Source organism: Sorex araneus, chromosome 5, assembly GCF_027595985.1.
Source record: "Sorex araneus isolate mSorAra2 chromosome 5, mSorAra2.pri, whole genome shotgun sequence".
NCBI classification, from domain to species: domain Eukaryota; kingdom Metazoa; phylum Chordata; class Mammalia; order Eulipotyphla; family Soricidae; genus Sorex; species Sorex araneus.
In genome coordinates this window covers 138,202,428-138,229,060 of record NC_073306.1, presented here as the reverse complement: position 1 = coordinate 138,229,060, position 26,633 = coordinate 138,202,428, and the positions used below count along the sequence as shown (strand labels likewise).

The 26,633-nt window shown below is 51.8% G+C and overlaps 1 protein-coding gene across 1 annotated transcript in view; it reads right to left on the bottom strand.

Moving 5' to 3' along the window:
* Window positions 1–26,633, bottom strand: part of RAB22A (RAB22A, member RAS oncogene family) — a 41,511-nt gene that overhangs the window by 7,800 nt on the left and 7,078 nt on the right. Inside the window, exons 3-6 of the mRNA XM_055137423.1 lie at window positions 7,944–8,025; window positions 2,340–2,411; window positions 2,145–2,251; window positions 1,576–1,685 (exon numbers count right to left, since the gene is read on the bottom strand). Of these exons, the coding sequence (XP_054993398.1) occupies window positions 1,576–1,685; window positions 2,145–2,251; window positions 2,340–2,411; window positions 7,944–8,025 (371 nt within the window). The remainder of the gene's footprint in view (window positions 1–1,575; window positions 1,686–2,144; window positions 2,252–2,339; window positions 2,412–7,943; window positions 8,026–26,633) is intronic.

Below are 26,633 nucleotides of genomic sequence, written 5' to 3'. Positions count from 1 at the left end.
GATCCCTTCGACTTCACATCTTTGCTGAGCACTTTTCTGCAAGCAAATCACTTCTGCCTGACAGGCATGCGCTGAGCCATTTTATAGCAACGAAAAAACAAACCCAGCTTGCCTGTTCTCTAGGCTTTTCTGAACTGACACTCTTTATTTTTCAGTCACAATGGGTACAGACATACTCATTTTTTTAAAAATAAAACCATTTTCATTGTTGGGAGAGTTCACAACCTTCTTATTTACAACACGCCTGGAATCAAGAATGCGCCCACAGACAGTGGGGCGGGAGGGGGGGGCGTGGCTCCATGGCAGGGCACACTCTGGTGCACATGAGGCCCTGGATTTGATCCCCACTACTGACCAAAAAACAAAAACAAAAAAACACAAACAAAAAAAAAAACCAAAACACAAAACCAGAAAGTGGTAACAACATCTTCCTGATACCACACATGACACCATGCAGAGAAACTCTAGCTCGAACCGTGAAACAAACTCCCAGCAGCTTCACACCGCCTCTCAGGATGCGCCAGATAACCAAGGGAGGCAAAGACATCCTGATTTTCACGGCCCGGGGTGCAGGCTAGCAGCCCACTGGCCACAGCTGCTGGCCAGCATGTGAGCTTGGCTGACCTGCAGCTTTTCAGAAAACAATTGAACGCATGGCCACATGCAACCAACAGCACAACTACATCAAACTCAGGTCTCTGGTTCACTGAATTAAGTGCCAAATGCTCAACTAAAAATATAAGAAAAAAATGAGAACCAGACCAGCAACTGGGCTGCCAGGGGCTTGATTCCCGGGGCCCGACCCTCTGCTGGGCCTGCATTTCCCAACAGCTGCGTTTGTTCCTCGTCTGCCTCATCCAGGCTGGCACTGGGAGGCCAGGAAGCTCGATCAGTGCTAGGGCCTCATCCCTGGGCATGTGCTTACCACCGAGCCATATTCCCGGCTGCCCACGGTGACCCTAGGAAGGACATTGCCTTCCCTGCCGGAAGTCTGACTTGTCGGGTCCTGGGTGCCTGCTGGGGTGCTCATCAGCCATCACCCCCGGCCCTCTGGAGAGGCCTTCCCTACACACACACCCACCTCTTCCCTCTTCTTTCAGGGGTCCTTATGTCTGTCTAGCTGAGCGGGCTAGGCCTGTCTCTTGGATACATTTGAAAGAAATGAATAAACAGGGTGAGGTCTCAGCAGCCGGCTCTCAGCTCTGCCTCCCTCCAACCCCTGGAGAGGGGCGGGGAGGGCTGGGGGAAGGGGAAGCATGTCGCACCCACAGAGGATTACCCATGCATTTCATTTCCCTTTATTTATTCGGTTCATTTTCAATGGCTTTGGACAACTAATTGAAACACATTTACAGAGAGCTGGCAGGAGGGCAGCTCCAGGACCCCAGCCCCGCCGCGCAATATTTATTCAGCAGCAGCCCCCAACAATGTCACGGCACCCTCACCCTCGGCACCCGACTCCCCTCACCGAGAACCCAGGGAAGCTCCGCCCGCCCGCTGAGGGATCCCACCCCGCCAGACCATTGTCTGAGGCTGCTCACGCCGAGGAGACCCGGGAGGCCTGGAGCTACTCACTTATTTCTATAAAGAGCTCATTGATGTTGATGGCGTTCTTGGCGCTGGTCTCCACAAAGATGGCATGGATGGAGTCCGCATAGTCCTTGGCGTCTCGCTCCAGGACCTCTCTGGAAGGCAATGACAGCGACTAAGATGCCAGCGCCTGCCCGGCATTTACTTGCGCTTAATGAATACAAAAGAGGTTACACCAGGCCCTGACCTGGCCCCGCCCAGCCGCAGCCCCCCTGGGGAAACTGCTAGTAACGGGCTCCAGGGGGGCAAGTGGCGGTTCAGAAGCGGGTCCACAGGGTGCTGAACACAGGCTCCAACTCTTGAAGCCTGGGCTTGGGAGCTCACGTCTGACAGTGCCCGGGGACGGACACACAGACAGACAGACAGACACACATACACACACACACACACACACATACACTCTCTCCCAATTTCAGTGGAGACCTTCCAACTCCATAACCAAGAGGAATGAATTTCTGCATGCTGAGATAAAATGAGAGACTTCAGCCGGCTCTGGCTCCCAGGGAGGGGAGGGGCCCACACGTGGCAGGGGCTTCTCTCCTCCGATGACTCACCTGACGTCGATAAGATCACACTTATTCCCTGCAATGGCGACTACGATGTTGGGTGGGCCGTGCTGCCGAAGTTCTTTCACCCAGTTCTTTAAGGTTGAAAACGTCTCCTGTAACACAGCAGAGGAAAGCGACTAGAGAGCTAGGCCACCCAGGGGGTGTCCAAAAGAGTCCCGAGAAAACCGCCATCAGTCTTACTTCTTTTGTGATGTCATACACGATTATCGCTGCGGCAGACCCTCGGTAGTACATGGGTGCTAAGGCACGAAACTGCAGGGGAGAGAAACAGAACAGGGCCGACTGGTTACACGGAGTTTCCATGAGACGTACGGCCCATTATCCCTGTACAAGAGGAAGAAGATGACGGGATGCATTAAAGCAAATGAAACCGTAAATACCAAAGGCAAGAACTTCTAATACCGGAATGTATCTCGGAAGATAAGTCAAAATACAGTTTTACAGGAATTAAATATGGTGACATAAACAACTGCTTCATCTAAGAAGGCTCTTTAACTGAACTCAATGTTATAATCCCCAAATCCATTTGCTCAATAAACTTTGACCTCCCAAACGATCAAGGAGATAAAAGAAAATGCTGTTCTCAGTGCTCCAGAGAAGCGGGAAGACAGTCCTGCAAGCGAAATGCTGATGGCCTCACAGAGGGCCGCCCTTGCAGCCACGTCCTGGAGGGGTAGGGGACCCGCACAGGCCTGCAGGCTCAACACCCCCCATCACTAGCCCCAACGGGTGCAGAAGGCCAGGGAAGGAAAGCAAAGGCTGGGGGAGGGAGGAGTCCACCCACGCGAGGGGGGCGGGGCCATTCTGAGCACACAGCCTGCTGGGGGCCACACCGAGGGGTGTGACCCACGCTACTGCTCCCAGACAAGAACTTTCTCTCTACTTGACCCTGACTTGACTCCCCCAGATGCTGTGATGCCCATCCTCTCCTGCCCCTACACAGGCATGGTGGGAGTCAACAGCGAGGGGGGAGCACCCCCACACACCACACACACACAAACACACATGCGCGCGCACGGTTTCTTCACAGCCAAGCGTGGGGAGGGTCTCGACTCTGCTTCCCCACCAGCTTTCTCCGCGCCCCGCACACCACAAGAACAAGAACTGGAGAATGAAGGAGCAAGAGCTGAGCCTGGGCGGGGGAACTAAGCGTCCGCCCGGAACGCTTCACGAGCGACCATCAGTCCTGTCTCTGGGGTGCAGCCCGAGAAGGCGCCAGGAGGAAGGACGCTTCAGAGAGAAACGAGGTGCCAAAAAGCACTCCCCAAGCCAGGCTACCGCGCCTCCTCGGCAGCAGGGGGTTGAGGGCCTCTTGCATGTAAGCTGAGATTTGGGTACAGGAGCACAACACACATGTCTGTGTACAACGCAAGCACCATCGCAAATTCCTTCGTCCCTGCTGGATGCCCCAACAGCCAGGGAGACAAAGGCGCCACAAAACACCCGTTGCAAAGCTGGCAACAGGCACAGTGCACCTGTACCAAGTCCTGTTCTGTTCTTCAGGCGGGATGTGCTCCTTCTCCCTCCCCGCCCCCACCCGGGCTGGTTTCGAGATTCTCCCATTCTTTGGTGTCCAACAGTTGGGCCAACTGTGCCTTTAAGTGATGTGGCTGGTCCTTGCGAGCTGCTGCACTGCCCTGACGTGTGTAGAGCAGGCTGCCTGTCCCCTGCCCAGCAGGCTTCTCACGTTAGCTCTTGGGTCCAGGTTTGAGCATTTCCACCTCCTCTGCCTCCAGGGCGCGCTTCCCCATCTCCTTTGCCTTTGGGTCTTGGATGCGCCGGTACGACCTCCTCCTTGTGCTCAGTGCCGGCACCTCCGGCGGAGGCTGGACTGCGCGCGTGGGCTGCCTTCAGGGGAGGCCCAAGCTCTTTCCCAGCACCCTCCGACACGGGAGACTGCATGCCAGCTCTGAAGCCTCCTTTCTCCCTGACGGACACCAGCCCCGCTCCGGCGAGCAATTTTAGACGTGTCTCTTTTGTGGAGCCACAACTGGGGGGATGGTGGTGGTGGGGGGTGTCAAAGACTTGAGGAGAATTTACAGGCAGACCTTGGGATTTCCCGCCTGGCTGCATCCATCTGGCCTGAGATCTGCCTCCTTCCTGCAGCCGCTCCAGGCATCCCGGACCCCGCCCTCCAACACCTCCCGCTGAGCACTGCCGGTGCTGAGCAGTCTGGGGGAGTCAGAGAAGCAGGTGGGGAGGGGGTGTCCCCCACAGAGCCTGCCCAGGCCGGACAGGCTGCCTGTCTCTGGTGCTCGTCCAGAGTTTATCAAGTAGACTGTTGTCTGAGGGGGCTGGCCTGAAATAAATCACGCTGCCATCACTGGCGTGGAAACTCTTTCCACGCTGATTCGGGGTAAAGGAGGCTGACAGCTAATAAAGAGAATCTCGGGCTGCAACACATCTCTGCCGCAAAGCCGGCTCGAGAGCTGGGCTCAGAAACACACACACACACACACACACACACACACACACACACACACACACACACACACACACACACACACACACACACACACACTGCTTGAGAGTTGGGCTCAGAAAATCTCTCTCTCTCCTCCCATCAGAACGCTGGTTACCAACCAGGTTGGTAACACTCAGGTTACCAGCTCCCCTGGAGAAACTGCTAGTAACGGGCTGTGGCCAACACTCAGCCCCAGTTCTAGAAGAATCTAAGCCACAGCGCACTATCCTGATTCCAGAAAGAATTTCTTACATGGACTCCACAGGACTCGATGGGCCTCTACCTTCCTGAGGAGCCCTGCCTTCCAGAAACGGCCACTGGGAGGAAGGGTTCAGAGACAGGGACCTTGAGAACGAGACTGTGTGCTGGGCTCTGGGTGGGACATTCCCCTTTATGTGATCACAGGGCCAGGGATGGTACTTGGGAGGATTCTGTGAGGAGAGAAGCATCTTTCTGGCTGGCACCCATCCGAGCACTGCAGCGGGGAGAGGTGCACGGGTGACAGGCGGGAACAGGGTACCCACGCTGAATTCACGAAGGAGAGCAAATTAAAAGAAACAAAGGCCTGACAAAGGTTCACTCTCAAGAAAACAAACATCAAATCATGACCAAGTTTCATTTAACGTGACAAGTGAAAAAAGGGAAAGTTAGTACTGCATCCCTGCGCTGGCTTCCTGTGTGAGGCTGCAGTGAAAGGCGATCAATGGCCCTGCGTCTTTCTCAGTTCACCGGACTCTCCCCGCCCAGCACAGTCCCCGGGTCACAAACCTCACCCTCTGCATCATGGCCCCCTCTGCACTCAGGGGTGCAAGCTCTCAACCCCAGTGGCTTTGGGGGGCATTCAAGAACTTCTCCAGGGGCTGGATAGTACAGTGCGGAGGGCATCTGCCTTGCACGCGGCCAACCCGGGTTTGATCCCCAGCATGGTCCCCCCAAGCACCGCCAGGAGTAATTCCTGAATGCAGAGCCAGGAGGAACCCCTGAGCATCGCCACGTGTAACTCAAAAAAGAAAAAAAAAAAGAACTTCTCCAAAAGTCACTTTTCTTGACTTACTGATACCACTGTGCAGTAAGGCACAGCTGGATCGTGAAGACTAGGCAAGACTGTTTAAGCTGCTGAATCTCTCATTTTCCCCATCACCGGGGATCGGCCCCAGGACCTCACTCATGCAAGGCAAGGGGTCCAGTGAGTGGGTCAAAGCGATGGAGAGCAAGAGTCGCGTGGGGCAAAAGAGGAGGCTGTGTGAGCGGCGGGTCCAACAGAAGGGGTTCGCGTCTCCCAGGCTTTCGGTCCCATGAGGACCGTCCTGCATCAGCCCAGGGCAGAGTCAGCGGTGCGCAGAGCCAGCCTGGGGGGCTTCCCACTGTATCAGAGCAGTGGCCGGCGCCAAGGGGCTGAGCACAGCCAGGAGGGAGCCCCCCGCCTCATAGAAGAAAGGCAAGTAAGGACCCAGGAGCTGTGCGAGGCTGCGCACGATGGACGCAGCCTGGGCCGAGGCACGGAAGGCTGTGGTGACACAGCTGAGGTCTTCAGGGAGGGAGTGTTCAAAAAGGCAGCAGACAGGATAAATGACAACCAGGGGTGGAATGGGGGTCCTCGGGAAATGGAGGGAGGCTGCGGGGAAGGGCGGGGGAAGGGCTGGTCCCTCTGGCAGGAGGGGCCGCAGCGGGGAGAATGGTGAGAGGATGTGGAAGGAGACCGGGGAAGCCGAGCACAGCGGCATCGAGGGCGGGGGCATCAGCAGAGACCCCTCCGAGGCCAGGAGAGTTCTGAGGGCAGACAAGTGTTCCGGCTGCATGAAGATGGTGGGTTGGAGGGCGCCGGCCGGCGTCTGCAGGACCCCAAGGCCTCGCCCAGGACCGAGCAGCAGGTGCTGTGTGGTTCACAGGCAGACACGCAGCTTTTCTTAACCACTGTGACACCCCTGGACAGGCACCTGGCCGGGAAGCAAGCGGCCAGAGCACGAACTCACCAGATGCTGGCACTCGGCCCACCCCCGCCCTGCCCGCCCCGCTGCCACGCCTGCTAAGGGAGCGTGCCTCGAGCAGGGGCCAGGCGGATCTGCATCTGAGAGCAAGGGCGCCCGGTGTAGAATCAATTAGAAGTGGGGCGACAAGAAGAGAAAAGCAGCTAATTACGAGACGGAACGGAATCCTGCTATTATGGAGCGGCGAGGGAGAGTCGGAGGCCCTTATGTTTGTCTTCTTTTATGTCCCAGGAAAAAAGAGATATTATCCATCACACAGTAAACCAGGATAAACTCGGATTCAAAGCAGAACGAGCTCTCCATTGTGGCACGGTTCTTTATGACGAGAGCCTCCCGTGTCATCAAATACGTGGGAGGGAAATTGGGCCTCGATTCCGTGAAAGGGTGCACACATGACCGGGGTGAAGAGCAAAACAAGCTCTCGGCTAATAGGACAAACAACAGCCGGCTGCGGTCTATAGACGCATTCAGCGCGTCTGCGGGACGGGTGGGCAAAGGTCTAATTGCCCTGGCGCTCTATTCTAAACACACAACACCAGGGAGGCGTGGGGCCTCCGAGGCAGAGCACAGATAAGGCCGGGGATGAAAATGGGCAAGAAACTTGGTGTCAACGTCAGCCTCCATATAGGTGCAAACGTCTGTCCCCTAGAGGACAGCGGCGCGGCTTGTTTGGCCGCCCCTGACCATCAGCCTCCCCCCTGAGCGGCATCTACGCTGTCTGAGATAAGGCCCCTGCCAGACTCCTGATCTCCCGATTCCTCGGCTCCACCGAAGAGCTCAGGGACCCTGAGTACCTATCAAGGGCTCCGAGGGCCCTGCTGGCAAACCACATTCAACGGACACACCTTGACGGACGCACACGCAGGCCCCGGGGGAGCCTGTCCCTCCATGCCCACTGCCCCGCCTGACTCGGGTGGCCTCTACCTGGCTCTCCGCGAGCAACAGAGCTAGCAGATATTTCTTGAGCGCCTACCGAAGGCGCTGTGCGGGCAGCCAGTCCACTCAAACCTCAAACTTTCTCTTCTGTCATGTCCCCACTTAGCTTTGAGCAGGCGGCTGTGAATAAGATGCGCTTAACTCTCCCGGCCGGACGCCCCACGTTCAGGGCGACACCCTGAGTGGGACTTTACCAGCCCGTTAGTTAGCATTTTCTTTAAGACACTAAAGCAGAGAAACGCCCTCAGTTGTTGTGGTCGCTCGAGGCCTCCTTGGAAAGGAGGGAGGGTCTCGGGTCGCAATGGAGCGTGCGTGAGCGGGCTGTCAGGACTCGGACGGGCATGGGGGTGAGGACCTGTCTCAGAAGAGCACCGGGGAAGCTAGAGGGTGACTTACTCGTTCTTGTCCGGCTGTGTCCCAGATGAGAAACTTATGGAGCTCATGTTGGTACTGGACGGTCTTGGTCATGAACGATGCCCTGGAGAGAGAGAGCTAAGTGGTCAGACCATCATTTCCAGCCCTGTGCCAGCCCGGCTCACCCCCACAGTGCTCACTCCTGGTCTCTCCGGGGCACCAACGCTTGGTGCTCCGGGGCACCAAGGCTGCCGGCTCTGGGACACGTCTGGACAGTGAAGGAGAATTTCCTTTGGAGGCTGTGATGGCCCAAGTTCCGAATCACCAGAGTCAGGAGGTATGTGGGGCCCTAGGCATCCACCTCCCTTGGAAACTACACAAGTGGGTCATGGAAAGACGGTGCCTTCAAACGCTTTTGTGAGAGATATCCAAACACACAATCATAACGAGCCAAACAGGAGCAAGTATAGCCCCAGAGTTAACAAAACACTGACACCGCACAAGAAGCAAGACCGCCAGCTGAGGGACAGCGCTCCCGGGGCCACACACGGCTCAAGGCTGCACCAGCCCCACACAGAGGAAGGCAGGCTTGCAGGGCCCCCAGTCTGAGGGTGCTGAGGGCTTCCAAAGCAGGGATGGCACTGTTCTGGAAGCTCTGCACTCAGGGAGAGCCCCCCTGGCCCTGCCGCCCCCTCCTAAGAGACCCCTCAGTGCCAGAGCTGACTGTGCCGTCTTCCCAGCTAGGGAGCGAACAGGCTGCGTGGGGCCAGGCTCGGACACGTCCACACATCCTGGCCACCACCGTCAGGACAACACTGCAGTCAGACGGCGAGTCTGAACAGGGGCTGCAGGGAGCTGGGGGCTGTGCAGCTGTGTGGTGGGGAGTGGGGGCTGGGTCTGAGCCCCAGCACCACACGGTTCCCCGAGGGCAGCTGGGAGTGACCGCCAGCACTGAGCACCTCCAGGTGTGACCCCCCCAAAACAAACAAAAGCAAACAGGACAGATGGACTGGCTTTCTGCGTAATAGTGAAGCTTTCAGTTTAAAAAGCTCAGAAATGGGACTGATGAATCCCGAGCCACACTGACTGGAGTCTGGGGTCTCCAAAGCAAAGCTGGGGTGCTGTGAGGAAGCTGGGTCCCGCGGATGGGCCGGGGGCCATTATCAGTTTCCTCACTGGAGATTTATCTCCTGGCACCCTCAGCCAAGTGCTTTACGCACAGAAGGTGCTCTGCAAATGGTCACGGTTATCGGATCAGGGACTTCTGGTGACTCACCGTGATTAGATCAGTACGGCACGATTTCCCACTTACGGAAGAGCGAAGCATTCGCAACGCCGTGTTTACTGGGGGCTTCAAGGGCAGGACGAGTGTGGAGACTGTGACGCACTCCACCTGCACTAGGTATCAGCGTTACTGCCCAGAGGCGGCTCTGGCAGAGGCCTGAGTCCAGGCCTTGCAATTAGTAATAAAAGCTCGCGCCGCTGCCTCATCAATCACGGCGCGGTGCTCGGCTGAAGCGGGCACCAGGCGTCCAGCAGAGGCATGAACAGAGCCAGCGCGGCCAACAAGTGCCTGTCGTCCGATCAGAGGACAAGAGATGGAATATGCTTCAGAGAAAGGGACAGGCAATAATTAAAAGGAAAATTTTCATTACAGGATCAGAAACCACTGAAGTTGGAGCTGCCTCTCAGCCTTCCCCCTTTCACCGGGGCAGAGCCCCTCACCCTGACAGGAGCGAGAAAGAGGAAACGGGGCCGAGGTGTAGCACGCGCCTCTCCAGGAGGAACCCCGGACCACCATCACTCTCCACACAGCCCCTCCTCTCAGGACCAGGGCTGTGGGCCGTGCTCCTGCCTCGGGTCTCCGTCTGTGCTCACGGGCTTCCTTCAGGCCCTGGGTGGCTGGAGTCACCCTCTTCACCGCCAGTTCCTTAGGAAGCCCTCCGGGACTGATACCAGAAATCCCGCGCAGCCTTTCTACCTCCCGGAGATGGGGGTGCCTGTGGGCGGGAGGACCGTCACAGGTGACGTGGCCCCACGTGAAGACCATCGTTTGCCTCGGGGTCTGCCCCGGGCGTCTCCTGCAGTCAGCGAATGACTCCAGGTTCTCTCAGCGCCCGTCCAGCTCCACATACTTCCGGCCACCGCCCCTTTCTGGGGAACAGTGAGTGTGCTGCTGTTTTCTTAGAGAAAACACTTTAAAAAACCTTTAAGTCCCCCAGTATGTTCCCCAGCCGAACCTCCCAACTTGAAGCGAGGCCAGCTTGGCACACGCCAGCTGCGGCTGCCACTCTGCCGCTCCCCGGAGCCTCCCAGCGGCACCTGCGCCTCAGCCCTCAGGTGAGCGGGCCGAGTCCCCCCCAACCCCCCATTTCTGTGCTCTGTCACTTGTGTTTTCATCTCTTCTTACTTTGCGCCGTGGCCCCCCATTTTTGTACTTTTTCCCTTGGAACATCCTGGGACCCCCGGGGCCCCGGCTGAGAAGCTGCTTGAGGTCTTCGCACCGTCGCCAGAGCCCAGAAACCCGCCGATCCCACCCCCCGCCATCTGTGCTCACGTCAGCCCACGCTCCAGGGACTGCACCTGCCACCACGTCTAGTGAGAGGCGTTCAGGATGTTTCAGACATGTGTGAGCCGTGTTCATGCCGCCCCGAGAAAAGGGAACGTGAGGCGCTGTCGCTGTCCTGCCCCTCGCAACACGCAGAGTCCCCAGTCATCTCCTCCCTGCGACCCCGGGCCGGGCGGGCTCAGGACTCGCCGTGGGGCTCCGCACTCCGTCCCGCCCACACTGCCCCAGCCACAGCCAGGTCCTCCACTCAGAAGTGCAGGCGTCAGCGCAGCGTCCCTGTGTCCTCGCGTCCCTCAGACGGCTGCAGGACAGTCCCCCAATCTCCCGCTCTCTCGCCACCCCTCTTTTGCTGATACTCAGGGCTGACAGCATTCGCATTTTCCCCACACCCACTCCCAAGTGCCCCCCGGCACACGGCATTCGCCTCCCGGAGAAGGGCCCTTCCTGGCCTGCGGTTGCCAGCGTCCAGTTCTGTAGGACTGTCTGGTTCTTTGGTCTGATTTAATCTACATTTGAACCTCAACCTCTGAAATAAATTCATGAATTGGGCCCTAATCTCGGAGTGGGCCCAGGACAATTTTCCCTCCCACTGTCACTCGAACTCCGGAATCACTCCTTTATGTTCGAGTTAAATGATGTGGAGGGGATGATAACTTCAGTATCTTGCTTTCTGGAAACCAGGCAAGGGCTTCCTGCCATCCAAATGATACATTTTTATTTTCCAGCCTGCCATTTACTTGTCTGATAACCTGATTTTTCACTACTAAACCATCTCTCTTCACTCTGCCTAGGCAGATCTTATTACCTCTTTAATCTAAAATCCCTACTAGCATTATTTCCTAAAGCTAGAATGCCTTTCATATACTTCTCCATTTTTCATGACATTCTAAAAAGATGCCTTTCACGCAAACCAAGCAGCCCGCTCTCCGGGCAGAGGACGTGTTCCCCATGAAAATACCTGCTCCGAGGGGTCAGCACTCTTCTCCGCCGGAGCCTGCAGATCACAGGCGGCCTGGGGGGTGTGTGCTGCACGCCCCGGTCCCTTTCTAAACTGCTGCCACCCCATGATGGGATAGGGCGCCTCGGAGGGTGAACAACACTCCAACTGAAAAATTAATGAAGGCCGTCCTGCCTCGGTCCGACATGCCGCCGGAAACTCTCCCGCCCGCGCTGTGATCTGGACGCGGGATCAAAGGCACAGGCCCTCCCCTAGGCCGCCGGGACGGGCAGACAAGGGGCCCTGCGGAAGGAGGCGGGATTCGGGGAAGGGCAGAGAAGCCCGGCACGGCCCTGGGACGCTGGGAAGATGCCGCTTTAGTCTGCAGTGGCCTCAGGGAACACCTTGAGTCTCCACAGAGCCCGCCGAGGCCCTGAGCCCCTCATGCGTTTCTCCAAACCCTTCCACGAAACTCTCCCCCCCTCCCACCACTAGAATCTCAGGGTTCACTTAGCACCGTCACTGCCCCCTGACGAGAGGGGGACACAACAGACACGATGTCCGCAGATGCCCCGTTACCCCAAGCGAATCCTTAAGTACTTTCTACATGCTTGTTATTCTAAAAACTTAGGAAAACATTTCTTTAAAGGTCAAGAAAATGACATTTGCTAACAGAGTTTAGCCTTTTCCAGTCTGTCAAAAATAACTTACATAATGTACAACTTTCTATGTCCTGACAGCCATCGGTGTGAAATAGGGATGAACTCCACACTCCTGACTGCCCTTCCCCAGGGCGACACTCCTCCCCGACCCTGACACGCATGCGCCCTGTCGCTCCTGACTGCAAGCGTCTGGCTTGGGCCGGACGCCTCACCATTCTTCTGCAGACGAGACAGAGGGCCAGAGCTAATGGGGGCCGTGTCCAGTTCCAGGCGTGTCCCTGGACCCACAGAGCCGCACAGCTGTCACAGACAGGGCCCCCAAGCCCTCCAAACTCAGGACCAGCAGGGGAGGGGCGCTGTCCATCACAGTTTATGGCAGCAGGGCCGTGGGCACCCTCACACCTCAGGCTTCTGCCACCTTTGTGGGATCTTGTTGATGGGATAAACAATTAAGTGCAAGACAAGGAGGGGGTCCCGGTGGCCGATGGCCCGATATCATCACCAGGGTCCCTAGGGGGCTCAGGAGTCTGGGAAGGCAGGAGAGGTGGAAAGGGCCACAAGGCCAAGTGGCCAGCAAGAACCACGAGAGGCCAGGCAGCCGGCCCCGGGGAAGATGGGGCAGGGTGGCGAGAGCCGAGGGGCCCCTGGTGGGCTGTGGCCTGGCCCAGGTGGGGGTTAAAGCAGTCTGCAGCCAGGCACGCGCTGGTGCGGCCGTGGGTGGCCTGAGTTATTCCAGTCATTTCCAAACTGTAATTGCGCTCATTCATTTTCTGAGTGAGCGAGACACTCACACGCTCCATTACCCTGAATGCACGAGACAGGTACCTGTCAGCCTCCCGGCTCCTGCACCCTCCGCCCTGCTCCGGAGAGGCGAGGCAAGGCAGTGGTCAGTGTGAGCACAGGGAGGCAGCTGCCCAGCCCTTCTGTGGTGCTCGTAGCCCAAGGGCTAGTGAAGCGTCAGGGGAGCCGGCCCAGAGCCCCCTCAGGCCGGCTCTCCCCTCCTCCACTCTGAGGCCCACTCTGCTCTGGACACCCCGAGTCCTCCCCAATGCACGAGTGGCCCTGTCCAGCCACACCTCACTGGTGGAAGCTACAGGGGCTCAGATGGGCAGCAGGGATGGGGCAAGGCTGCTCTCAGCTCCCCGTCCAGCATCTACCAATGGCCGAACCCATTTCCCTGCCCCTGTTCCCTCACCTGGAACCTGGGAACTAACTTTCATTCTGTTTTGTAATTGAAAAGTACAAAACATAGGTTCCCAATTCTATGAGTCTGGACATTTCATATGCATAGTACTACTAGATAGAAAGGATCTACAGCCCCATGAAGCCCCCTTAAGGAAAGCCCCCCTTCCCCCTTCATTCTTTGATCTCTGCCTCCAGCAAGCCGCTTCTGATTGGCACTTCATGATTACTTTTCTGGACTTTATAAAAATGGAATCACAATCTATCTCCTATCTCCTCTAGTGTTCAGGTTATTGCTGTATGGTATTCCACTGTAAGAACACTGCACGTGGCCTCCTTTTTTGCTTGCTAGTTTTTGGGGGCCACACCCCAGCAGTTCTCAGGGCTTACTCCTGGCGGGGACCAGGGGGTCACACGGAACGGCAGAGACCGCACTTGGGTCAGCTGTGCAAGTCAAGTGCCCTACCCCGAACCGTCGCTCTGGCCCCACATGGCGGAACAGCATGGCTGTTTCAGCGTGGGCACCAGTCTCTCGGAAAGCATCTACTGTCACCTCTCTGTGGGAGGAACTGCCAGGTGAAGGAGAGATATTTCACTTCAGATTGAAGACAGGAAAATGCCTGATGGGACAGCCCGATCTCAGTCTCTTCGAACGGGCAAAAGTCATCGCTGCTGCTCCCACTTGCCACCCGCCCTTCGGCTGTAATCCTTTCATTTGTGCCTCGTCCTAAGAACTGGCAAGGAAACAGGCTGACGCGGCCCTGCAGCCCTTCACCGTGAGGTCTGCAGACGCCGGGGAAAGGCAGAAGGATCACAGGACGGAGACATGGCCCGAGAGTCTGGGTACTGCCACCCTGGGTATGTGGACGGAACTGACGAAGCCAGAACGCTGGGCCCAGAGACTGCCTCTCAGCACGCCGACCCCCACAGCGGGCTACAGGAGTGCCCACCTGGCCTGGGTTTCTGTTCTTCCTTCTCTACGTTCTTTTGGCTACTTCGCAATTTTGCCCTTTTGGGTTCTATTTTATCTCCCGCTGAATTTTTTGCCAAATACTCTCTCCCCTCACTTTTGACCCCACTTGGCGGGGGCCGGGCTCGCTCGGGCAGTGCTGGGAACCAAAACTGGATCTGCCGCATTTCAAGCACGTGCGACATCTACGGAGCCATCTCTCTGGCCCTGTTTTACTCCCTGTGTGTGGGTCTTTCCAGTAGCTTCTCTAGAGAGGAGTGCGGCAATCCTCTCTCTTCTGGCTGTTTCCACATAATAGACGCTGTTTCCTGAGCGTCAAATCTGCGACATCCAGCTCTGTGAATTCCCCACAGTGCTCCTCCTGCCTTGGTCAAAGTTCTTCTTATGTTATGAGCTCATATCTTGGTCTTAAAAATTAATAGTCTTCTTTGAACTTCTTTTAGTATTTATGATATGAATTCGCCATAGGCAAATTCTCCCCGCTTTTGTCTGAGAATATCTTTATTTCATCTTTGCTTTAAAGTAAATTCTTGCTGAACAGAGAATTCTTGCTTGCCTTGTCTTCTGTGTCCCTTCTCCAAGGCTGAAGACACTGTGTCACGGACTCCTGGCTCCCACTGTTCTCACTATTTCAGGTTTCTAGGCTGATTTTTAAACTTATCATTATTTTTTTGGTGGTCAGCAGATCTAGGACCCGTCCTAGCGAAACTCAGCTGACCAGCAATGTGGATCACCATGAGGCCGAGAGCTAGGGACCGCCAAGGCAACATTCTGGTGGTGCCTGGAGGCCTGGGGCCACTGGTCATGTAGGCCTGATGGTCGTGAGCGTGGGCTCAGCGGGGTGCCCTGAGGCCAGGCTCGGCTCGGGGAGCAAGTGGGCGGTGGTGTCGAAGTGGCAGATGGGCCCACACCGAGGTGCTGTGAGGAAGGCCTCCTTCCTGCTGACGAACAGGGGCCAGCCAGCTAAGACAAGGGCCCAATGTCTCCTGTGACGGGACTTAACAAAATACACAGTGAAAACTCCATCCTTCTCCACGTTTTATAGAAGGTGAACAGAGGCTCAATTTTTAAAAAGGTGAAACTGGCTGGAGTGTTTTATCGGTAGGGCCTATGCCTCACACTACGAAAATAAATAATAAAAAGGGAGAAATCTAAGGTGTTTTCAGACAGGCAATGCAGCTCCAGAGGAATCTATTAAGGAAGATACAAAAAGGCCCTTTTCAGATGGAGTAAGCCCCTGAGGCAAAGCAGAAATGCAGACAGGACTCAAGAGCCATGGGAAAAATCAGCACAGGGAGGACCCAACAGGAATGCCAAGGTACCACAATGCCAACTGTCCGCCAGCTCAGTTCGAGAATTAAAATCCAAGAGGACAGGCCCAGGGAGCTGAGGACCTGGGCGTGAGGTCCTCGAACTGCTGGAACAGGATGACAGGATCGCACATATCAGGGATGTTTTGGGTGACTTCTGGAGCAAACATTAAAAAAACTAATAGAATACCGTATAATTACCAAAATTACATGCCATTACTCACAAAACAAAAGCTACCCACAAGCACAAAGGACAGAGAGGGGAGATGCAAAGCAAAGCGAGAGCCAGCGGGCTGACAATAACCACACCAGTGACTGGATTATGAACAGAACAAATTCTCCAACAGAAAACCAAAGCTGGGAGCCCCGAGTCCAGGAAGGTGGATGAGTTGTGGGGTTCCCCGGGTTGTTGAAGGCAGAGCAGGGGAACGAGCAGTAGATCTGCACATGAACCCAGACCCACGGGGACTCTCCAGGCGGCACTGGCAAAGGGAAGGTGCCCACGACTGCCCCGGGTGGAAGGCAGGGCCAGCAGCAGGAAAGAGAGACGTCTCGGCGTGGTGGTGCATATGGGACCTCTACCGCATGGCTCCGACACCCTGACCCGAGGGTGGGAAATCTGAATATACCGAGTTATAGGCAGGGGCCCAGCAAACTTCTGGATGGAAATCCAGATAGCCACACTTGGCAGTAAAGACAATATTCGCAGTAATAAGATTTGCCACTGTCTAAAGCTGACACTCCAAAGAAACTAACTACCCTAAGTGTAAAAGCAGGCTCCCACGAATTCAAACCCTCAGTGGATCATTTAACATCCTGCTAAACCAAACTCAGCACTCCACAGCAGGGAGAAACTAGAATCTCTGCACTCCATCTCTCACAGTGTCTAGTACCTAGGGAAAGGTGGCTAGAGATGCAAAGAAGGCCTCAGGGCCATGTGCTCTACCAGGGACCAGTGGCTTGTCATCCCTGCTCCTCTGCAGGGAGTGGGGGTGCACCCACGGCTTCACCAGGCAAGACGAGTGCCCTACTGCCGAGCCACCTCTCCAGCCTGAGAAGAAGCTATTCCAAATATAATCAGGGCTTAATGAAAATCTAGCATTCAGGACAGTACATGAAAATTCAAAAATATGCTACACTGCTGGGAAGCAGTAGCACGTAAATGCCTATCAATGGACAGACACTCCTGAGGAGAGAGAGAAGACCACGGGAACAAATAACCCCAAGCTTCGGTCATCTATGAAACAGATCACAATTAAACACTGAAATACCAGAGGGGCAGCAAGAAAAAGTGTTGTTTTTTTTTTTTCTGACTGCAAAGTCTGATCTCTTGTCTGCCATATTTATTTCTGAATCTTTTTCTTTTTTTTTTATTGAATCACCATGAAATACTGTTACAAAGCTTTCATGTTTAAGCTTTAGTCAAAGATCGAACACCCATCCCTCCACCAGTGTATATTTTCCACCACCAAGGAAAAAGTTTTTTAAAAAGGTAATGATTGTGAATATCCCAAATAATAAAACAAGTTCTGATTCAAAAAATTTATTGAACTAAAGATATTACTCATTGAGAATATTACAGTAAATTGATGATCTTAAAAGATACAGAACAGAAGCAGCCATGGAATAAAAGATGGATTACATTTAGGGGAAGCGTTATGGAGGCTGACAGGTCTGGCAGCAGAAACCACGGAGGCAAATGACAGCAGAACAATCCACTAAAGTGCTAAAAAACTGCCCATGTGTGGGACGTCCCCAGGCCTTCCTCCTCCTGTGAGGAGAAGCCCAGCACTCTGACCCCTTCTCGCCCGGGCCAGGGATGACCCGGCAAGACCACAGCAAACAAAGCACAACTGAACACCTGAGAGCAGAAATCCAAAATGCTCAAGAAGAAAACGTAACACGATGTGACCATTTTGCCGTTATGTGCAGATATCAAATCATGCCACACTACAGAAAGGAAAAAAGGTCAGGAAAAATTCAAGCCCGAAATCCTTAGCAAAAATAGTCTTATTTTCTTTTGTTTTGTTTGGGGGTCACACCCAACCATGATCAGGGGTGACGTCTGGCTCTGCTCAGGAGTCACTCCTGCCAAGTTTGGAGGACCAGACGGGATGCCGGGGCAAACGCTCTACCTGCCGTACCAACGCACTGACCCTGAGCAAAAATATTCTTTACATTCTGGAAATGTAGTACCGGCATTTCCAGAAAAGAACTAAGGGAATCTGTCACCGAGGGTCCTTAATACTGAAAGTGCCACCAAACGCTTAAAAGGTCCTTGGGCTGAAGGGAAGTGAAGTCAGATGAAAACCCAATTCTCTAAGAAGGAATGAAGAGCAAGGGAAAATCTGTGAAATAAATGAATTTTTTTCTTCCTTTATTTTCTGCCATGAGAAACCCCCCATTTGGGGGCCATTCCAGGAACCAAGCCTATAACATGCTTTACCGAGATGCCACATCCTGGCTGAGATTCATCTCGTGGCCGATTCTGGCCTCCGAGGTCTGGGTATGTGGCCTGGTGTGTGCCGGGCAAATCAGACGCCCTCCTGGGGGAAAGGGAGGCAGTCTGGGCTTTCGGCTACAGGAGAACACCAGTGGCAGAGGAGAAAAATGCCTTTTTTTTTAACAGTCATGTCATCATAAAAGAAAACGGAGACGGTCTCTAATGTAGAGAAAAGTTACAAGCACCAAATTTATCCCGAACTGTGTGAGATGAAGCTACACTTACCCTAGCAACCAAAACTTCTCTTAGCTACCTACCCAGAGGAAATGAAACCCGACAGTCACGAAGGATTTGTCACGAATTCACAATATCTATATTCATAATTGCCCCAAACTGGAAACGATCTGGATGCCCACAGCAGGAGAAGGAATAAATGCATTGTGATGCGTTCCTGGAGCACGGACTATTCCCATAAGTAAATTCTGCGTCAGCCCCAAAGACGTCCAAACACCAACACTGCTCCACGGGAAGAAACGGAAAGCAGACAGTGCCCGCAGGATCATATATATTTCATATGTGTGAGTGAAATACAAGAAGAGGAGGCAGACGAACTGCAAGTGGCTAGTGGCTATGGTAAGAATAAACGTCTATCCCCACATCTTAAGGACACAGGAGACTGACTCCCAGGGGTTGGGACACAGAGGGGACTTTCTGAGGTGACAGGAATTTCTGTATCTTGATTAGGATGATGGATGCACAGAAAGTTGTCAGAATCAAACTACCAGCTGCTTACAGGAGGTCCACCTAAAGGAGACACAGAGGTGATAAACCAAATGAGAGAAAAAGAGGCACTATAAAAACACCGACCAAAGGAAATCATGTCACATTATCAGTAACAGACAAATCTGACCTCAGGGGAAAATGCCTTCCCAGATTGCACAGTCCATCTTGAAACATGAGAAGGGGTACATTATGGGGAAGAAATAAAATTCTGCATTTGTAGTAAGTAGCTGTGAAATAGAGATGGTAAACCTAGGAGATGGAAAGGATCAACAGACCAATATGCATCCAGGGTGGGAGATGCATATTGTCAGTAAACTAACTTCTGTTACTAACTCCCGTTAGTAACTAAAGGAATCAAGTGGATCAAAACACCAGCAAGAGTAACAGGAAAACAAAACAGAAAAACCGAAACCTGAATTAATATGACTAATTATAATAAACTTCAGAAGCCCCATAGTTGCAGAGTATTTTCTTGAATACATGCAGAACCCTCACCAAAACCCACATAATCCATAGGCCACAAAGCAAAACATACAATCTCAAACTATTAAATGATACAAAATGTTCTCTCACCTCAATTATTCCAGTAAGCATTCACAGAAAGTTAACTAGGAAGTTTCCCTATTATTGGAAACTGAGAAATATACATCTAAATGACATGGATCAAGTATTCGGCTCAATGACACTTGGATCAAACATGCAATCTTAATAGAAACTGGAAAATATTTAAAAATGAAAGCGAATGATGACAATGAAACTGTGATAAGGAAGAGCATATTGGATCCGGCCACCGCCTCGGGTAAGTGGTTTTCTCAGTACTTAGCCCTGGGCGTCACACAGGGAAGGCGCCACAGCAGCCTCGGCCCAATAACTGCGGTTTTAGACTATCAGGGATAAGGGGCACAAGGAAAGAAAGTACTGAGGCCATCGACGCAGTCGCAGCTCTCAAAAGGGCAGAGAAAAGCACAACGAATAAGGGGAGACTAAAGGCGGGAGAGGCAGAGAACACAGTGAATCCAGTATTAACTGATCCAAGTGACTCCCCATCAGAAATGTGAAAGAGGAGAAATTGCCCTTGTTTGGTTTCTGAGCCACACCTGGCAGTGCTTGGGGCCGACTCCTGGTGGGCTCAGGGGACCACGTGGTGCTGGGGATCAAACGCAGGTTGCTGGGTGCAGGAAAGGGCCCGACAGGCTTGAATCTGAACATCTTTACGCCTCGGAAGCATACGAGAAAAACTTCCTTAAAGAACCCACAAAATTCAGTCTATTAAAGGTCTGACACAAGTAAAAACTGAAATTCTGCTATGAATGATTTTAAATTGTGAAGAAACTCAATTCCTTAAACTCACATCTCAGATGACATCAGTGATGGATTTTACTCATCATTTAAGAAAGAATCAAGAGCAATTTTATAGAAACTGCTTCATAAGAGCATCCCAATTATTTTCAAGTCAAGCATAATTCAGCTGATCAAATCTGTCATATTATACAGAAGAATATTACATGGCAATTTCACTTATAAACATATATACAAATAACAGCAAGCTAAAGTCAATAAAAATTTAAAATACATAACACAATCAAAGTGGATTTATTCACTCAGTTCAACCATGTAAATAAAAGTTGGAAATGTAATTTACATATTAAAAGCAAAAAAAAGAGAATGATGTGATCAACCCAATATAGAAAAAATATTTGATAAATCCAATACTTATTTATGTAGAACAATTCCAGCAAGTGCAGAGGACACTTGGGTGCTGTGCTAAGGGGGCAGGGAGCCAAACCCCTGCAGGCAGGTTCACTGGTGCAATGGGGAAGCTTCCTTGCTAAGATTAGAATCAGATTAACAATACCCACACCACTTTTCTATTCCATAATATACTGGAGATAGAATTTGATTTACTAAAATAAGGAATGAAAAAGGAAAAGCTTAATGATTAGAAATGAAAATAATTCAAAGCAATAATACCATTTAGCATATTAACAGCATAAAACTGCATTGAGCCACAAACTCCTTGCAAAAAAAAAAAAAAATCCAATGACAGGCATGCAAGGCCATGACACAGAGAAGTAGAAAAAGTAGAAAGAAAAGGATTACAATAATCTATGCTCATAGATGGGAAGATTCAATGTAATATAGATGTCATTTCTTTCCAAGCCGATCTATAAATCCATGGAATGCTGGTCCAAGCTGCGGCGGGGATTCGTGTACTGGTACGTAGAGAATGGACAGGGTGGGGGTGGATCGATAGCAAGCAGGCAGGACACTTGCCTTGCATGTACCTGACTCGGGTTCGATCTCTGGGACCCCAAAAGGTCACTTGAGCCCACCAAGAATGATCTCTGAGCGCAGAACCAGGAATAAGCCCTGAGCACCATCAAGAGTGGCCCAATAACAACCAAACTAAAATAATAACTGGATAAGCTGAATTTTCATATTCATGAGGCTCCTGAAAAATAATGCAGTAGACTAGCACCGCCAAGCACCAAGACAGACACGGAGACGAAGAACCTGATACCAGTGCCAAGAGGGAAAAAGGAAAGTGGGAAAAACAGCCGCAACGGCCCCTCTCACAGGGCACTGGCTAAGGCAAAAAAAATGTGATGTGGATTTTGTTAGATGCAGAAGTCAAACCTTTGAAAGTAGACAGATAAAGAAGGATATTGTAAACCCTAGCAGAAACACTAACATAAGAAAACCAAGAGATAGTGGTGATGAGGCAATGGTGCAGATAAAATGGAATCATTAACAGGGGCAAAAAATAAATAAATAAAGAGATCAAGATGATAGATTTAAACTAAACAATACCGATGCTTAAAACAAATATATTCTATACCAATACTATCTAATAGAACATTCTATGAGGACTGAGAGGGAGCTAGCAAGGCTGAGGACCTGAGTACTTTTAACTTTCATTTAAGTGAAGCCACATGTGGTTACCAGTAACTGTTTTGAACAGCACAGAGAACTGTGAGATTAGATATAAAAGCAGGATTCATAATGTTGTTTACAAGAAATCCACTTTAATATATAAAATAAATAGGTTAAATCTAAATGGATGGGGAAAGATAGGCAAACACTAATCAACAGAAAGCTGAAGCGTCTTCAGTAGGACAAGCAGAATGCAGAATCAGTGCTGTTACCAGGAAAAAGAGGGACATTTCAGGACGGCAAAGAGGTCGTGCTATTAAGAAAAATAACCATGGTACATGTGGATACATAATATTAAGAGCTTCAAAATACAGGGAGCAAAAATGGATTCAAGGAAAGACAGAAATGGCAAATCCTTAATTAGGGCAGGATTTCAAACGCTTCCTTTGTGACTGCCAATGAGAGGGGCTGATAGGCAGGTGGGGGTGGGGTCCCACACGCCGATCGACCACAAAGGCTGACCATATTGCAGGCCATAGAAAAATAGGCACAATAAGCCTGAAATAACAGTGCCTATGTTCTCTGACCACAAGAGATTTAACCAGAAATCAATCATAGACATTTTCCTGGAAAAAAAAAGGCACTCTCCTAAACTTCCATTTCAAAAAACTAAAAATATGAGAGAGAGAGAGAAAGAGAACAAACTGAGCCAAAATAATAAACAAAAGCAAGGGGGCTGGGGAAGGGGAAACGGAGACAAATACAAAAATCTAAAAAAAAAAGAAGAAATTATTAATATTAATGAAACCAAAACAAATTCTTTGGGACTATTAGAATTGGTAAAAAAGATATACTTCTAGCAGGAAAGAACTTCAAGATACTAAAAGGGTAATAGGCAAACATCAGGAACACCTTCGTCCTTATAAACCGTTTTGGTTTGGGGGCCACGCCTGGCAGCGCTCAGGGCTTACTCCTGGCCCCATCAGGAATCATTCCCGATGGGCACAGGGACCAAATACGGCACCCAGGGATGAAACCCGAGTTAGCTGTGTGCAAGGCCAGCGTCCTGCCTCAACACTGTAATTTACAATACTGCTCACGGCAGGGTGTCGTGCACGTAACATCCACCAGTGTCAGTGTTCCTCCACCGCTGTCTCTGGGTCGCTCCCACCAATAAGTCACAAAATGAGTGCAGACACACTGCTCTCGAGGCACAAGGGGCCAGCGTGTGCGAGGAAGAGAAGCACAGTTTCCATGAACCGGAGAACTGGAATCTGTTTTAAACATCTTTCTGACGAAGAGTCCTGGCTTTGAAGGCCTCATTCATGAACAGCACCGACTTTCAGAGAGAAAGAATGCCAATCTGTAGAAACTTCCAAAACAGCAGGGCAGGGGAACACATCGCCCACGGGTTTAACAAGGTCTGGACTAGAGAAAGAAATTAGAAAAAAACTACAGAAATACGAAGGCTAAATCTTTAGTAGCATTTTAGTAAATCAATCCAAAATAACCAAGGATAACCAAGTGAAGTTTATAAACGGTTCAATACTTTAATCAGGGGGCTGAAGCGATAGTACAGCAGGTAGGGCATTCGCCTTACACATGGCCAACCCAGGCTCAATCCCTGGCATCTCATATGGTCCCCTGAGCACCGCCAGGAGTAATTACTGCGCACAGAGCCAGGAGTAGCCCCTGAGCATCGCCGGGTATGCTCCCATACCCCAGATTACTTTAATCAACTCTTTTTTTCGGGAGGTAGCAGGGGAGGTTGGGCCACACCTGTCAGTGCTCAGGGCTTATTCCTTGTCCCACGCTCAGAAATCCCTCCGGTGGGCTGGGGGATCACACAGAGTACCCGGGATTGGACCCATGTGCAAGGCAAGCACCTAATCTGCGGTGCTATTTCTACTAATTTAATACTGACAAGAGAAAATATATTCAGTCTAAAAGATTCGTCAAAGCATCAAATTGACAGAAGTCAACAAAATACTTGTTTCTGCGCCACACACAGTGATGCTCAGGAGGCAGCAAGCTAGCAAACTTCTTGAGGGCTCCGGGCCTGCGCAGGGGACCACGAAGAGTCGGGAACCAAACACGGGCATCCCGCATGCAAAGCCTGCACTGCAACCCACTCAGCCCTCTTCTCTCTCAGGGGCGCCAATGAGAGTTTTTAATCAAAAGGTGGCGATAAGGCTGAGGAGGGGATCTCTGACCAAGGTTAGAAGGAGTCACCTCTAGCCAAGACTGAGTGGGAGGGCACCTATAAACAACACGGGCGCAGACAAAAGAGGGCTCATCAGCCTTACAGTGTGAGGCGATTTTACCCAGGGTGCTGCCTCATGCACTGAACACGCCCCTGGTGGCTCTGCTGTCTCATACCCGTGTTCCAAGAGCAGTTTCTGGCCACACCACAGCCAGCTGTACTCAAGTTCCACAACTAAAGAGTATGACCCCTGGAAAACACAACAGCAAAGAGTGCCATGGAACCCAGTCGGCGTGGCAACATCCACCCATTGGGCTGCTCCTGACTGTGCTCAGAGGTCCTACACGATGCCGGCAACAGAAAGACAGTCTGATGCTGGCAAGCAAGTGCCTCAACTACCTCTCCAGCTCAGGAGAGGGGTTGAGGAGGCCAGCTGTCCGGCAGGATAACCAACACCGCAGGCTTCCCTTCCACTTGGAGAAAGACAAGGACGTCGGTTCTCCCGACTTCCCAGCAACGTTCTAAGGCAGGTGAAGAGGAATGAAGTAGGGACTGGGTGCTTCTCACTGCACGTGAGCTGGAATGAGTGTATTTTACTACATGTGAGTTGGAATTCCCTAAAAGAGTCCTGGCATAAGGAGAGAGGCGTGTTGGAGCCCAGCTGGAATGAATGAAAACAAACTCCAACCGCAACGCAGTCTCCCTTCCATACCTCACCCAGAAATGAGTTTCAGGGAATCTTTGAATCTAAATCCGAAACATGAAACAAAAATACTGTGTAATAATAATAGGAGATTATTTTCATGACTGGGAACACCTGTAAAGGCAAGTAGAGGCCGCCCCAAAAGCCTCCGTCCCTCTCGGAGAGCCTGGCAAGCTACCAAGAGTATCCCGCCCACTCAGGACCCAGGCTAACTACCTGTGGTGTACTCGATATGCCAAAAACAGTAACGACGATGGTCCTCATTCCCCTGATCCTGAAAGAGCCCCCAGTACGCCATCAGGCTACACTAGCACTTGACAGGGACAAATGGAGACGTTACTGGCGCCAGCTCAAGCAAATAGATGAACAACGGGATGACAGTGATGATGATGATGATGATGATGATGATGATGGTAAATCCAAGTTTCTTCAACAGGTGACAAAAAGCACTAACCTTAAAGAAAAGTCAGCCCAAACAAGCACAACATCCACATTACTAAGAGTAATAACATTCATTAAAAAAGAGAGATATATTTACTTTTAGAGAGAGAGGTTAGTCAAACAAAGGGAGAAAATACCCACAAAACTCAGACCTAACCATGCCCGGTCCCCAGAAAATCCATGAAATGACTACTGACCAAGAAGAGCATGACTGAGAAGCCACCACAAATGACTCTTAGTTTGGGTTTGTGGGCCACAAGCAGTGGGTGGTCAGGGCTTATTCCCAGCTCTGAACTTGGGGATCGCTCCTGGCTGGGACTTGGGGGGCCATATAGGGTGGCCGAACCCAGGGAAGCCACGTGGAAAGCAAATATCCTACCCACTGTACTCTTTCTCCAGCCCCGTGCTGGGGTGACAACCACCGGTGCTCAGAGCTTCCTCCTGGCTCTGTGCTCAGGGATCACTTGGGGGGGGTGTATCCTATGGGGTGCCAGGGATCAAATCCAGGTTGGCCAGGCGCAAGGCCAATGGCTTTCCACACTGTACTATCTCTCTAGCCCTACGACTAAGATTCTCAGACAGACAACTTACTGAAGGCTAATATCCAAACGACCGACAGACATATGCATAAGTACCCGATGGCTCTGGTCATCCTGGAACTAGAAATGACAGCCCGAACAAGGCACTACCACACACCAACACTGAAGACTAACAAGGCCCAAGGTCACAGAGGCTAAGAAGCAACTGCAGCCCCGGCCCTGCTGGGAATCGAAGGAAGCCAAGAAGACACGTGTCCCCTGGGCCCAGCAGCTCAGCATCACCACAAACCTAAGAGCATAGATACGTATTTCCTGAAGAAATGGCACCTGTTGGACACAAAGATGTCAAGAACCTTTGGAGCAGTATTTTCACTACCTCTGGTTCGGGACCACACTGACTGCTCTGGGCTGTGCCCAGGGTCATTCCTGGTGGTGCTTGGGGGACCATAAGCAGAGCCGGGGACTGAACTGGAGTTGGCAGGATACAAGGGAAGCACCTTTACCCTCTGTGTTCTCACTCTGGTCCCAACAGAATTATTTTTAATAGCTCCACTCGTGAAACAAGCACAACATCCACAAGTGGAATGGAGAAGATCACTGTGGCCTGCAGTATAACGGGAACGACCTGCTGAGGGCAAGACAGATGGGTTCACAATGTCTGAGTGGAAGCAGCAGGTGCAAAGTAAGGTGCACAGTGTAATTCCACATATTTAGAATTTTAAAAAATAGTGGCATGAACTTGCTAAAAAATAAAAATACACCAAAACTGCTAAGAAATAACAAATGTTTACCAGTTGCCAGGGATCATTCTAAGTAATTTTTATGTATTTTAACTCATTTTTCACCACTCTGTAATTAGATGCACTAATAACCTCAAATGTGCAAATTGGGAAACAATGAGGTTAAAAATTTGCCCAAGGTCACAAAGCAAACAAATGCTGGAGGTGGTGAGGAGGCCCCAGCTGGCCCAGTTGGAGCTTCCCCGTGGAGAGGGAGGGAGCACCAAGGCCCAGAGAAGGCGGGGAGGGCTAAACTCCAGCCTTCCAGAGAAAACCCTCCGCAGGCAACGCCACCCGTGGCCGGGGCGGGCAGAAGAAAGGTGGTAAGGGCTGGCAG